Source organism: Leopardus geoffroyi, chromosome E1 (assembly GCF_018350155.1).
Source record: "Leopardus geoffroyi isolate Oge1 chromosome E1, O.geoffroyi_Oge1_pat1.0, whole genome shotgun sequence".
NCBI lineage: Eukaryota > Metazoa > Chordata > Mammalia > Carnivora > Felidae > Leopardus > Leopardus geoffroyi.
Window position 1 is genome coordinate 57,023,713 of NC_059330.1, and position 12,653 is coordinate 57,036,365.

At 59.9% G+C, this 12,653-nt stretch overlaps 1 protein-coding gene across 2 annotated transcripts in view; it reads left to right on the forward strand.

Moving 5' to 3' along the window:
- Positions 1 to 3,150: 3,150 nt before the first annotated feature.
- Positions 3,151 to 12,653, forward strand: part of SEPTIN9 (septin 9) — a 150,650-nt gene continuing 141,147 nt past the window's right edge. The window contains exon 1 of one of the 2 annotated variants that reach the window (XM_045490944.1): positions 3,151 to 3,264. In XM_045490944.1, the coding sequence (XP_045346900.1) occupies positions 3,246 to 3,264 (19 nt within the window). In that variant the 5' untranslated portion in view covers positions 3,151 to 3,245. The remainder of the gene's footprint in view (positions 3,265 to 12,653) is intronic. The other variant, XM_045490947.1, reaches the window with a different exon arrangement.

Consider the following 12,653-nt stretch of genomic DNA (forward strand, 5'->3'; position numbering starts at 1 on the left):
AATAGAATTTTTTAAAAGTTGGCTAGCCCGGTGGCTTGGGGACATTTTGTGAAGGAGTAACACAGCAGTGTGTGAGTCAATAACCATTAAAGGTATCACTTAAAAATTTTTTTTAATGTTTATTTTTGAGAGAGAGAGAGGAGACAGAGCACGAGCAGGGGAGGGGCAGAGAGGGAGGGAGACACAGAATGGGAAGCAGGTCCCGGGCTCTGAGCTGTTGGTACTGAGTGAGGCTCGAACCCACAGACGGGGAGACCATGACCTGAGCTGCAGTCGTCTGCTTGACCAACTGAGCCACCCAGGTGCCTGCCCCTAAGGGTGTCATTTAAATTTTTTTTTTTTTTCAACGTTTATTTATTTTTGGGACAGAGAGAGACACAGCATGAATGGGGGAGGGGCAGAGAGAGAGGGAGACACAGAATCGGAAACAGGCTCCAGGCTCTGAGCCATCAGCCCAGAGCCCGACGCGGGGCTCGAACTCACGGACCGCGAGATCGTGACCTGGCTGAAGTCGGACGCTTAACCGACTGCGCCACCCAGGCGCCCCAGCTAAGGGTGTCATTTAAAATGATCTTGATTTGGTCGGTTAAGCGTCCGACTTCAGCTCAGGTCATGATATCGCGGTCCGTGAGTTCGAGCCCCGCGTTGGGCTCTGTGCTGACCGCTCAGAGCCTGGAGCCTGTTTCAGATTCTGTGTCTCCCTCTCTCTCTGCCCCTCCCCTGTTCATGTTCTGTCTCTCTCTGTCTCAAAAATAAATAAACGTTAAAAAAATTTTTTTTTAAATGATCTTGAGCCAGGAGAAAGCTTGGCCTACTCTGTTTATTAAGGCAAGTGATTATGTTACACATTCTAGAGAGTTGTCCACGAAAAGAATGCAAGTAACGCTTTTGCGCTTAAGCAGTTACCCTTCGCGCATCTCGATCGTGCACTCAGTCGTGCAGTTCTCGTAGGGAACACCTCGCTGTCCCTCCCGCCCTCCCTCTCTCTTGTCCTTCCCTCAGCGTACTGGGAAGGCCGTACGTCCGGCAGCATTGCCACACAGGTGACCCTGGTTCCTGGGTGCCCAGGTACACGTGAGTTACACCCACAGGCAGAAAGGTGGGCGTTGAGAGACAGGCGAAACACACAGAGAACATCCAACGGTCCTCCGTGACTCCAGGATCCATCCACCCTGAGGACGGATGTGCGCCGCGGCATTTCTGGCCAACAGTTAGATCCTTGGTTCCCAGAGGCCTCAGTGGCAGAGGGTGGCATCACGTGGCCAGAATCAGGACAAAGCTAAGCCTTCTGCCTTGGCCAGAGCGGAATTTACGCAAGTGGCGATCGGGGGTGTGTGTATGTGTGTGTGTGTGGAGGGGGGGCGGGTGCGGCCGTCCCAGAATCTAATGACACCTGCTCATAATTCACCTCTACTCCCCAGGCCTGGGGCTGCTCCCCTCCTTCACAGCCCTGCCCTGCCTCAGCCTCCAGCCCCTAGTTGACCCAGGCAGAGCCCAGTGTCCACTCTGGTTGGGTCGGCTCTAACCAGGGGCTGGGGAAGGTCACCTGGCTGGACAGATTTCTTAACAAGGAGACCGGGTGGCGGGGGCACCTGGGTGGCCCCGTTAAGCGTCTGACTTTGGCTCAGGTCATGATCTCTTGGTTTGTGAGTTTGAGCCCCATGACGCGTGCAGAGCCTAGTGGGGGTTCTCCCTCTCTCCCTCTCTCTTAAAATAAATAAACTTTAAAAAAAAAAAAAAAAAGAAGGGAAGGGGTGCCTGGGTGGCCCAGTTGGCTAAGCGACCGACTCCAGCTCAGGTCATGATCTCACGGTCCGTGAGTTCGAGCCCCGCGTCGGGCTCTGTGCTGACGGCTCAGAGCCTGGAGCCCGCTTCGGATTCCGTGTCTCCCTCTCTCTGCCCCTACCCCGCTCACGCCTCTGCCCCCCTCTCTCTCACAAATAAATAAAACATGAAGAAAATTTAAAAAGTAAATAAAAGAAGAAGGGAAGCCGGTGGGAAGGACTCACGCACCCAGCCACACGTGCCTCAGTTCCCGTTTATAGGAGTTTCCCCCTCTCTGGCAGGAAATAAAAATGCTTCTTGCCTCCCCTCCCCCGAAAGTAAAGGAGGAATGGGGAAGAGCGGCTCTTGGTGAGGCCAAGCATACTTTGTCCTGGGTTGGTTCCGGGTGGGGGCAGGGGCCCACAGCTGCGCCCTTAGGAGAATCTGCTCCCCCCCCCCCGTCTCCCCCCCCCCCCCCCCCCCCCCGGGGACCTGCGCTGGCAAACCTGGAAGGCCTGGCCCTGTGTGTCTCCACACGGTTGTGATACATCGCGCCTGCGGCCCCGCCTCGCCCTTCCCTCTGCCAGGAACAGCCCGCCTCCCTCAACCTTGGCTACCTGGCAGATTCCTGCTCATTCTTTAAAACCGTGTGCTGGCACCGCCTTAGTAAAGCTCTGACCTCACCCTCTAGACAAAATGTATCGCTTTCACCTCTGTACGTTAAGACATTTTTTTTTTTTTTCATTACGGAAAATTTCCTTAAGGATACAGAATTCTTCTGTACACCTTTTGCCAGGACGCGCGCGCCCTCATCGCTGCGTGTATTAAGCGGGTTGGAAAGGGGCGCGCCCCGTGTCCGCCGTCCTCACAGGACCTGGCGCAAAGCCGACCAATGTTTCTCAGACGGAAGGGAAATGATCGGATCCAACGCACCCATTTTACAGATGGGCTCATCGGAGGAGTCGCTGCAGTCTGCCCTTTTGACTACCAGAGGGTGGAGGGACAGGCTCCCCGCTCGCCCTGCCCGGGTCCACTAAGCCTGTGTAACCGCCTCCCCCCAGTCCCCCCACCCTGGGCTGGCCCGCCCGTGCGGAGGCCGCTGCCCGCGCTCTCTCCTCTCCCGGGGCCACCTGGCCCTCTCCGCCCCCTGCGCAGGGAGGTGGCCGGAATCCCCCGCAGCCAGCCCTCCACGCTGGGGGACGGCGTGGGCCCTGCGCGGACCACGTGGGCGCCCCCCCTCACCGTCCGACACGCTGCGCCGCGGCCGCGGGGCGGGGCCGGGGGCGGGGCCGCGCCAGGTGCAGCGCGGGGCGGGGCCGGGCGCGCACCTCCACGGGCGGGGGCGGGCCCGGGGGCGGGGCCGGGCCGCCCCTCCTCCCGCCCCACCCCGCGCACTCCCGGCCCGGGATTAGCGACCCGGGAGCCCGCGCCCCGCGGCCCCGCAGCCACACTTTCCTGGGAGCGGCGGCCGCGGCGGCACCATGAAGAAGTCGTACTCAGGTGGGCGCCGCGGCCGGAGCGCGGGGAGGTGGGGGTGGGGGGGAGGTCGGGGTCGCGGGACGCGCCCTCCTTACCTGGGCCGGGGCGGGCCGCCGGACTCAGGCGCGGGTTGTGGCGGGTGGGGAGTTCGCGCCCGGCCGGTGGACGCCGTCCCCACCCCGGGTGGGGGTCGAGGGGCCTCCAGGCGTGGAGCCCCTCGAGGGACTCGGCGCCCCCCTTTGCCCCCAGGCCGCGGGGCCCGCGCGCACGTGCGGGACACCGGGGCGGGGGTCGGGGCGGGGGTCCTGGCGCCCGGGCCCTCTGACCCCTGCACGGCCGGCCCCGCCCCCCACCTGGTCCACGGTTCCCTGGCGCCGTCAGCCGCGGGTCGCCCGGAGGTCTGGAGGGGGCTGCCGTGGGGGCCGCTGCCCCGGGCTGGCCCTACTTCCTGCGCGCTCTCCTAGCCCCTTGCAGCCTCGCCGACTCTGCGGGCGCCGCCGGCCGGTCGGGGAGTTTGGGGTCCCGGTGTGCGCGGCGGCGGGGCGGGGGTGGGGCTGGTGGAAGGTTTCCTCTGGTTCAGCCTCCAGGGCTGGTGGTCCAGGCCGCGCAGCATCCTTCAGGTGGACTGCCTGTACCCAGCGGATGCCGTGAAAGTTCGCCAAATGGGACCGCCCAGCAGCGCTGGGGACTGGGGGTGGGTGGGTAACGAGGGTTCATCCGGTGGGTCGCACAGCGCCCTCGGCGTCCTGGCACCCAGCCTAACTCCACCAGTGGGCCTGCCCTCACTCGGGTGGAGGAGGCCTCGCTGGCTCTCATCACCCTGAAGTTCCATTTCACAGATGGGCAAACTGAGGCCACAAGCACTGAAGGGCAGGTCAGGGTAATCCAGATCTCCGTCCTCTCTCTTTTCTTGTTTTTTCTTTGTGGTTCCCCCCCCCCCCCCACCTCCCAAAGGGTCCAGGCAGGATCCTCAGCCCTGAATTCAGTGGCATCTGCCCTTCGCTCACCTTGCTAGCTGCGTTCTTAATCTATTTGGACATGAAGTTTTCTGCCAGGGACCCGTGACTTGATTTTTACTGATAAGAAGCCAGAACCATGGGACTCACTGGGAACCGAAGAGGCCATTTGGGCCACCCCCCTGCCTGTGGGTCATTTCTCAGTCTCCTGCTTTCCACATTCAGGAACCAAAATGAGTAATAAAGAATAACGTGTCTCAAAGAGGGTTACTCAGAACTTCCTTTAAAATACCCTTCTGGGTCAGTGGCTTAGAATGTCAAGTTTCACCCCCTTGTGGCCAACAGCGCGGCCCTAACCCGGCTCTATCTCGGAAGCGTGGGTGCGTTGATGTGATGGTGGGGGAGGAGGGGGCTCCCAGGTGGCATATCCTGGGCTTTGGCTCGCGGCCTCCCTCCCCAGCATGCTCCAAATACTTGAGATGGTTGTGGGCATTGCTGCTGTGTGAGGCCCCCTCCCTGGGATCACTAGCCCCGTGCGGCCCAGGGACCCCTGTTTGTTCTTGCCCTTGTCTCCTTACACCTCACGTCCTGCCGGTGGGTCTGGACAGTGGGTGTGATCGGGGTCCTCCCAGGTCACAGGTCCTTGGCTTTTTCCCTGGGGAGACTGTCCTACCCGGATGCCAGAGGGCCCCCCGAGCTGGCTCGACTTCTCCTCTCCTCCAGGCCCTCCCGCCTCCCCCCAGGTAGATAAAAACAACAAAGCTGAAGCTTTGTGCAGTCAGTGGAAGGAGAGTTTATGGGGGTGAGTAGGAACCCGCTCTTGTAAAGTTAGCTTCCGTGGCTCCTGTGTGTATCTAACGGGGCGGGGTGCTGCAGAATGGGTGCGGGGAGGGCTTGGACCCCTTCCAGTTTGTTCCCCTGCTGGCAGCGGTCCAAGGTGGGCTGGGTCACTCCGTTGTAGTTGTGTGGGATCGGACTGGAGGGGACTGGCCCAGGGGCGGGGTGGCCTCTCGGCCCCATTTTGAACACGCTCCCGTTCCCCTGGTGCCCTGGTTCCACAGGGCTGCTTGGCAGAAGTCAGACCGACCCCTACGTAGCATGAATGCCACGAAATTAAGGAGCCTCACACGGTGTTAAAAATCCCCCAGTATTGAAACTCCAAGGACAACGAAGAAGGCTTTTATTCTTTCCTGGATTGAGTGGGATCGTTGCTTCTGGACCTATTTACGGGCTCGGAAATAAATGGAATGATTATGATGGTGTTCTCTGTAGAGCTGCCTTTGAGTACTCGTGAGTGTCCGAAAAGGGGAAATTTTTTTTTAATGTTTATTTTTGAGAGAGAGAGAGAGAGGAGGTGTGTGCACAAGCGAGGGAAAGACAGAGAGGAAGACGGATCCCAAGCAGGCTCTGGGCTCACAGCGCAGAGCCCGACGCGGGGCTCGAACCCACGGACCGTGAGACAGTGATCTGAGTCGCTGTTGGACGCTTAGCCAACTTAGCCAGCCGGGCGCCCCTGGAAAGAGGAAAAAAAATTGAAGATATGTTTTGTGGGGGGATCCCAAGTGTCTTGGGTCCATACGCATTCGTTGAACACACACCGTGTGTTGGGCGTGCACAGGCAGGGCCGCGAGGGTACAGAGGTGATGGAAAGATCGTGGTCCCCGCTTGCAGGGAGCTCGCATGCTCCCTGGAGGGGCCAGAAGCAGGTGGATGACGCCCTTCCTGCCTGTGTTCCTGCGCCACACGGGCCCCAGATGCTACCCAATACCCTGGAAGCAGGGACCACGGGCGTGACGGGAGGTTTGAGTGGGCGGCCTTGAGAAGTGAGAAGCTGTGAGTAGGTAGGAGAATAAAAAGGATCTTTCCAGGTGGAGAAGATGGCAGACGCCCAGATGGGGCTTTAGGACCGCCGCTCCCGTGCCGCTCCAGGCTTGTCCCGGGCCCACCTCCCCTGTGGGCTCCAGTGGGCCAGGACCGATGTCAGTCTACAGGCCGCGTGGCCCCGTGGTTCATTGCGGGGCTCCTGGGATTAAATCCGAGCCTGGCACCTCCCTCACTGCGGGGCAAGGTACTTGGTGTCGCTTGGTTCATTTGTTACATGGGGTCGACGCTGACTTGTGAAGACCGCATGAGCTCGTGCGTAGAAAGGCCTAGAAAGGCCTGCTCTGTACCTTGGCGGCTACGGTCAGCATCATTCTTTTATTTTCTTAAGTGACTTTTGCTAAGTTTATTTATTTTGAGAGAGAGAGAGAGAGAGAGCAGGGGAGGAGAAGAGAGAGGGGGAGAGAGAGAAGCGCCAGCAGGCCCCGCACGGAGCCCGACGTGGGGCTTGAACTCAGGAACCGTGAGAACACAACCTGAGCCGAAACCGAGGGTCGGACGCTTAACCGGCCGAGCCACCCGGGCGCCCCTGTCTTCATGGTCCTCATCAGCAGGAGGAAGGAGGAGAAGGCCGCGTGTCCCTGCCTTTGCCAGGAAGTCCAGGAGCTGTCCGGTCCTCCCTGCACCTCTGTGGCTTTAGAGGCCGGGAGTGAGGCCCAGGCTTCTCCCGCAGCCCCTCGGTGTGGCAGCCGCCTGCTGCCTGAGTCCCCTGGGTTTTCTGGTGTTCTGAGTCTGGGGCTCCTCACTGCACACCAGGCCACACAGACCTTGCCCTCCAGTGTCCCCGGCTCCCCTGGGAACCCTCAGTGGCACAGGCGCTTCCCTGAGGCCCACGAGCCACAGAAACGGGGGACAGGGGGGTGGGCATTGGTCCGTGTGTGCACCGGCCACAGTAGGGAATTACTCGGAGATTCGTTGTGGCTTTGAGGAGATTCCCAGAGGGGTACCTGGCCTACCAGGGGTTAAAAAGCTCTGCCCTGTAGTGACTTCTCCAGAGGCCCGGGTAGGAGGCTGGACCCCAGGGCAATGGCCTTAGAGAGATTACGTCCGCAGCCGGGGCCCCGGAGTGGGCGGCCTTCTCCACACCCAGTGCCCTAGGAGCTGACTTATGGGAAGGGCGAAGAACCTCCGAGAACACTTCCCCAGTGAGCTAACCCCGGGTGGCCGGGTTGCCGGGTGAGCGTGGACAAGGTTCTTCCTCTTCTCTGTTCTGGCCCCTTCCCCTGCCCTGTCCTTGCTGTCCCTTGTCTCCTGGGGGCCGGGCCTGTTTGCTCTGGCTCATCTGGGGACGTGGGCAGAGAGAAACAGCTGCCTCGTGCAGTTAGCCTGTACTACTGCGGGCTGGTGCCCAGGACCACGGAACTTGGGGATCCCCGAACCCCACAAATGTGAGCGAGCTGACTGAGCCCGAGACCGGGGGCCGTCCCTCTTCCTGGCCTCCCGCAGAGACGGGGGTGACCTCCCTGCCTGGCCTTCTGGCTCGCCCCAGCTCACAGACACCTGCCCACCAGCACCTCCCAGCCAGGCCAGCGGGGTTCTGAGAGGCCAGTGTGAGGGACCTGAGTTGGAGGTCGCCCACCGTCTTTCTGGAAGCCCCGCTCTGCCCACTCACCTCCGTGTCCAAGCCAGGACAGGTGCAGAGGGGACGTGAGATTGCCTCTCAGGAGCAGAGGCCCAGAGCCCCGGCCCAGGTGGCAATGGGGGCCGACCATGGGCGTGGAGCTCCCAGGTGGGCGTCTGCAGAGGACATCTCACCTGGAGACCCAGGGACCCCAGGAGGAAGAAGGCAGTCCCCTCCCCCGCAACTCCCTGGGCAGCCTGGTGAGATACTCCTGCCTGCCCCAGGCCGCCCCACGGGGATGGGACCTGGGGGCGGGACCTTATTTCCGCAAGGCTGTTTGTCCACGGGCACTGTTGTGTGGGATATGCAGTTTGCCTAAGATGTACTCGATAAGGAAGGTTCAGCCCACGGCAGTGCAGGGCCCAGCCAGGGGCGAGGAGCGCCAGTTCCTGGGCGGATCCGGCTGATGGCCTTGGGGGAGGGAGGGCTGGAGAGAGAGGCCCAAGGCCCCAGGGGTGCAAGCCTCGCTGTGGAGGGAGGTGACGGGCTGGGTTCCCGGCCCTCTGTGCTGGCACTGTTATCTAGGAATGCCCAGCTCTAGGTGTGGCCGGGGGAGGGGGGGGTGGTTTGGGGACATCAGTGGGGGTAAGTGGCGGTGCAGCCCCCTGGGAACCTGTAGACAAGACCACACAGAACCCACGAGACCACGGTGCCCACCGTGCTGAGGGACTCGGTCTCCCAGAGCGACCTTGGCTGAGCTGTGGGGTGCCTGTCCCCCCCCGAGGTTCCCGGCCCGTTTCAACTCTCCCTGTGGGTTCTGTCGCTCGTTCCAGAAGGGTCTACCGGGCGCTGAGTTGCTGGGAAGGGCTCCCAGCGTCCTTCCTGCACTCTGGTGGCCCCCATTGCAGCCGGGGAAGGGTGGCCTGGCCTTGGGTCCCCAAGGTTGAGTGTGGTACTCTGCTCCCAGCCCAGTTTCTCTCTGCCTTATCTCCCTGTCCCCACCCGGCGCCCAGGTCCACTGCAGTGGTGAAGGGGGTGGCGGCTCCCAGGTGTCTTGCCCTCTCGGGCCTTTTGGAGCTCTGTAAGAGCCGGGCTTTGTTCCCGTCCTAATCTGACCTGGTTCTCTGAAGCGTGACTGCTGGCAGCCTGCGGGCCTCCAGGGCGGGGAAAGGGGCAGCGGCGGGGACAGTAAGATGATCCGGGTCACAGGGTGGCCCCGAGCCCAGGCCGCCTGCCTCCTCTGGCGGGAGCACACGTCACCGGTTGCGCTCCCAGCGATGCTGGCTCCACACCTGCAGAGGCCTGTCGTCTTGGGGAACAGGGATCCCCAAGGGCCACCCCGGCCCGCAGGTGTGGGCCCCAGTGTTGGGTGGGGCGAGGAGGGCGGGAAAGACCTCTGTCTTGCTGACTGACACCCCCCGGAGAGCCGCGTCTTGTGTCCTCCCTGGCTGGGGGTTTCAGAGTGGGGCCGAGCTAGGGCGATGGGGGGGCTCGTCCACTGCCCCCTGTCTGGCTCCTGGAGAGGCCTTGCTCGTCCTGGGCGGTTCAAGGGGTGGTGCAGGGATGCCCAGGCGGTGACTGGGCCTTGTGGGGCCCTCAAGGCTGCACCTGGGAATCAGGGCTGGCCATGGCAGCCGTGGAAGTCCCCGAGGGTTGTGCCAGGGCCCCTTGTCCCGGCCGGGCCAGACGTGTTGGGGCAGCAGCTGAAAGGCAGGCGGCAGTGACTGCCTGCCCCGGTTGGAGACCGCTCCTGGGGAGTGTGGTTACCAGGAAGGGCTGGGCAGAGGCGAGCTGGCAGGCGGCCCCGGGCTTGGCCCGCGGCTCAATCTGACCTGCATCCTGGGGCTTTCACAGCCTTCCCGGTGGACCGTGCCTCCTGTTTCCACCGGGGATCAGATCCCAGCGGGAGAATAAAGCTCCTGTAACCCAAGCCACTTGGAAGTGGGTTAAATCCAACGCCCGTTGCCTTCTTGATCAGCCTGTTAAGAACCCGGCTAATCAACTTCAGACGGATTTGGGGGTTAGTTTGTGAAAGTCGCTAACAAAACCGTGACTTCTGTTGCACAGAGGTGCCCCAGTGTAGACAGTGTGGGGGACACAGGTCGGGGAGAAACATCCCATTGCACACAGAGGCGGCGCTGTGAGGCCGGGGACGGGGAGGGGGAGGTGGTGGCATGGGAGGGGGGTGCTGAGTTGCGGCACACCCTCAGCCCTGGCGATCCAGTCCGTTCTGGATGGCCGCAGCTTCCTGGGAGCTGGGGGTTGACACTTGAGCGGCCAGACCTTTGCGTGTGTACCTTTTTTGTTGTTGTTTTCTTTTTTTTTTCAAAATTTTTTTTAATGTTTATTTATTTCTGAGAGAGAGAGCATGAGCGGGGGAGGAGCAGAGAGGGAGACACAGAATCCCAAGCAGGCTCCAGGCTCCGAGCTGTCAGCACAGAACCTGACGCGGGGCTCGAACTCACAGACTGTGAGATCATGACCTGAGCCGAAGTCGGACGCTCAGCTGACTGAGCCACCCAGGCGCCCCTGTTGTTGTTTTCTTAAAGGAAAACTTCCTAAAAATAAACGCTGTGCCTCTTACTGTTTCTTTTGCCTTTTCGACCCCCCCTCCCCACCCTGGTTGTTTGTTTGGCTCCTAACCTATGGCCGTTGTGAACAGGAAGTTGGAAGGACAGATTCTTCAGTCCCATCGGTCATAATTTTTGCTTTTCGTGCACCCTTGGCCACACGCACAGGCCTACGTATCATTTGATTTGATTATCAGAGGAGGCTCGTGTTCCCTGGAAAAAACCATTTTAATTCTGCTCCTTCCGCTTGAAGTCAGATGTCCCGCGTGGATCCCAGAATTGTCAACGTCAGTGGCTCTCGGAGTGGCTGTCCCGTGGTTGATGTAGCCATCCCTCCTAGCTGCTGACTTGCAGCCTCTTCGGTGATGGCTGGGAGTGGGCCCAGGACTCCGGTCGAGGGTTCTGTGCTGAGCTGAAGATCTTAACAGTAGGTGTGCTTCTAGCTGTGGGACACGGGCTGTTGCTTTCTGGAAATTTCTCCAGGTAATTAGCTTCATAAAACGTCACGCACGCCGCCGCCCTTTTTCCTTCATTCCTGGGCTTGCCTCCGTGGCCAGACCAGGGTTCCTACCGCTGCGTTTTGTAAGGACATTGGATGAGCAGAAAGTGCCATCTGCTCTGCTTCTCAGTCAGCTTCGAGGATTCGCGTGTTTGAAACATCGACCCCAAATCCCTGCGTCCGAGCCCCGATCTCCAGGGGGGTGGTATTTGGAAGTGGGGCCTCTGGGAGGTAATTCGGTTTAGGTGGTCTTGTGGGTGGGGCCCCCGTGGTGGGATTGGTGTCCCTGTAAGAAGAGGAAGAGACCAGAGTGTCCCCTTACCCGCCATGTGAGGATAGAGAATGTTTTTTATTAAAGCTCAGGAAAAGACTGGCCCGCTTGCCTACAGGGCTTGACTCCTGTCTCTGGCTGGCGAGTGATGCCAGGAGTACCCCTTCTCTTTGTCCCTCCTTTGGCCCCATGAACAGGTGCGTCTGGACCCTGGGAGGTGTCCCTTGGCTTCCTTGGGCCAGCCTGAGTGCCCTAGTCTTGGGGCCAGTCGCCCCAGGTGACCAGTCACCTCTCCTGATGACCATTCCTTCTGCTGCCTGGTTACTCCTGCAGAGACTTCTGGAACTCCAGGCCGGTCAACAGCGCCGCCTGCCCGCTGGGCCTCTGTGGGCGCTGACTCTCCTCGCCAGCCCTTCCCGGACCTCTGCACCCCTGACCCCACCTCTCTCTGTGGTTTGTCCTCCGGTTATGCTCTGACCACCATCCAAAGCTTGGATGAAATGCCGCTGCCTTTTGGGTGACTCGGGGGCCCATTAAGCAGCGGGGCCCGGAGGCGGACGAAGCCTTCCGCCGTGTTCTGGGGCACCTTCCTGCTGCCCCTTTTTGCCGTGGTCGGCGGTTTCTGATCGTAACCATTCTCCACGTTACCCTCGATCTTCCCGGGGGTCCGTTGGCCCTTTGTTAATCTCATCTGTCTCCCTCGTGTGCCGTTTGCACTGGTGTCTCACCAGGAAACAAATCGCTTGAGGACTAGGAACCGAAGGGCTTCAGGGTGGGGAATTTGTCACATGGGCGGCGGACGGGAGCAGCCGGGGGCAGATCCAGGTGGCGTGGGGCGTATACAGCTCTTGAAAAGTATGAACGTGATTTCTTGTTTAGGATGGGTGAGGAAGTGACAACACATCGCGAGGTTTATTTTATTTTAATTTTAATTTTTATTTAAAAAAAAATTTTTTTTTTCAACGTTTATTTATTTTGGGGACAGAGAGAGACAGAGCATGAACGGGGGAGGGGCAGAGAGAGAGGGAGACACAGAATCGGAAACAGGCTCCAGGCTCTGAGCCATCAGCCCAGAGCCCGACACGGGGCTTGAACTCACGGACCGCGAGATCGTGACCTGGCTGAAGTCGGACGCTTAACCGACTGCGCCACCCAGGCGCCCCTATTTTATTTTTAAAGAAGACTGTAGTTTGTTTATTTTTGTTTCTTTTCTTTGAAATGTGTATATATTTTTGAGGAAGAGAGTGTGAGCGGGGGAGGGGGGCAGAGAGGGAGACGCAGAATCTGAAACAGGCTCCAGGCTCTGAGCTGTCAGCACAGAGCCCGACGCGGGGCTCGAACTCCCGAAGTGCAAGATCACGACCTGAGCCAAAACCAAGAGTCAGACGCTTAACCGACCGAGCCATCTGGGTGCCCCAAAAAGATCTGAGTTTTTAAGTAATCTCTGTGCCCAACGTGGGGCTCAAGCTCACAACCTCAACGGAGCCAGCCGGGTGCCCCCAAACTGTAAATTTTAAACAGCTGGCGTATACCATAAGCACCAGAAAATCCAGAAACCTAAGAATGCTTTTATCAATCAGCTACTTGTCCTGTCTCCAAAGCAATGTTTTTTTGTTTTTTTTCCTACTGTTTTGGCTACACGCTCTGATGGCTTCTTTTACCTGAGGACTTG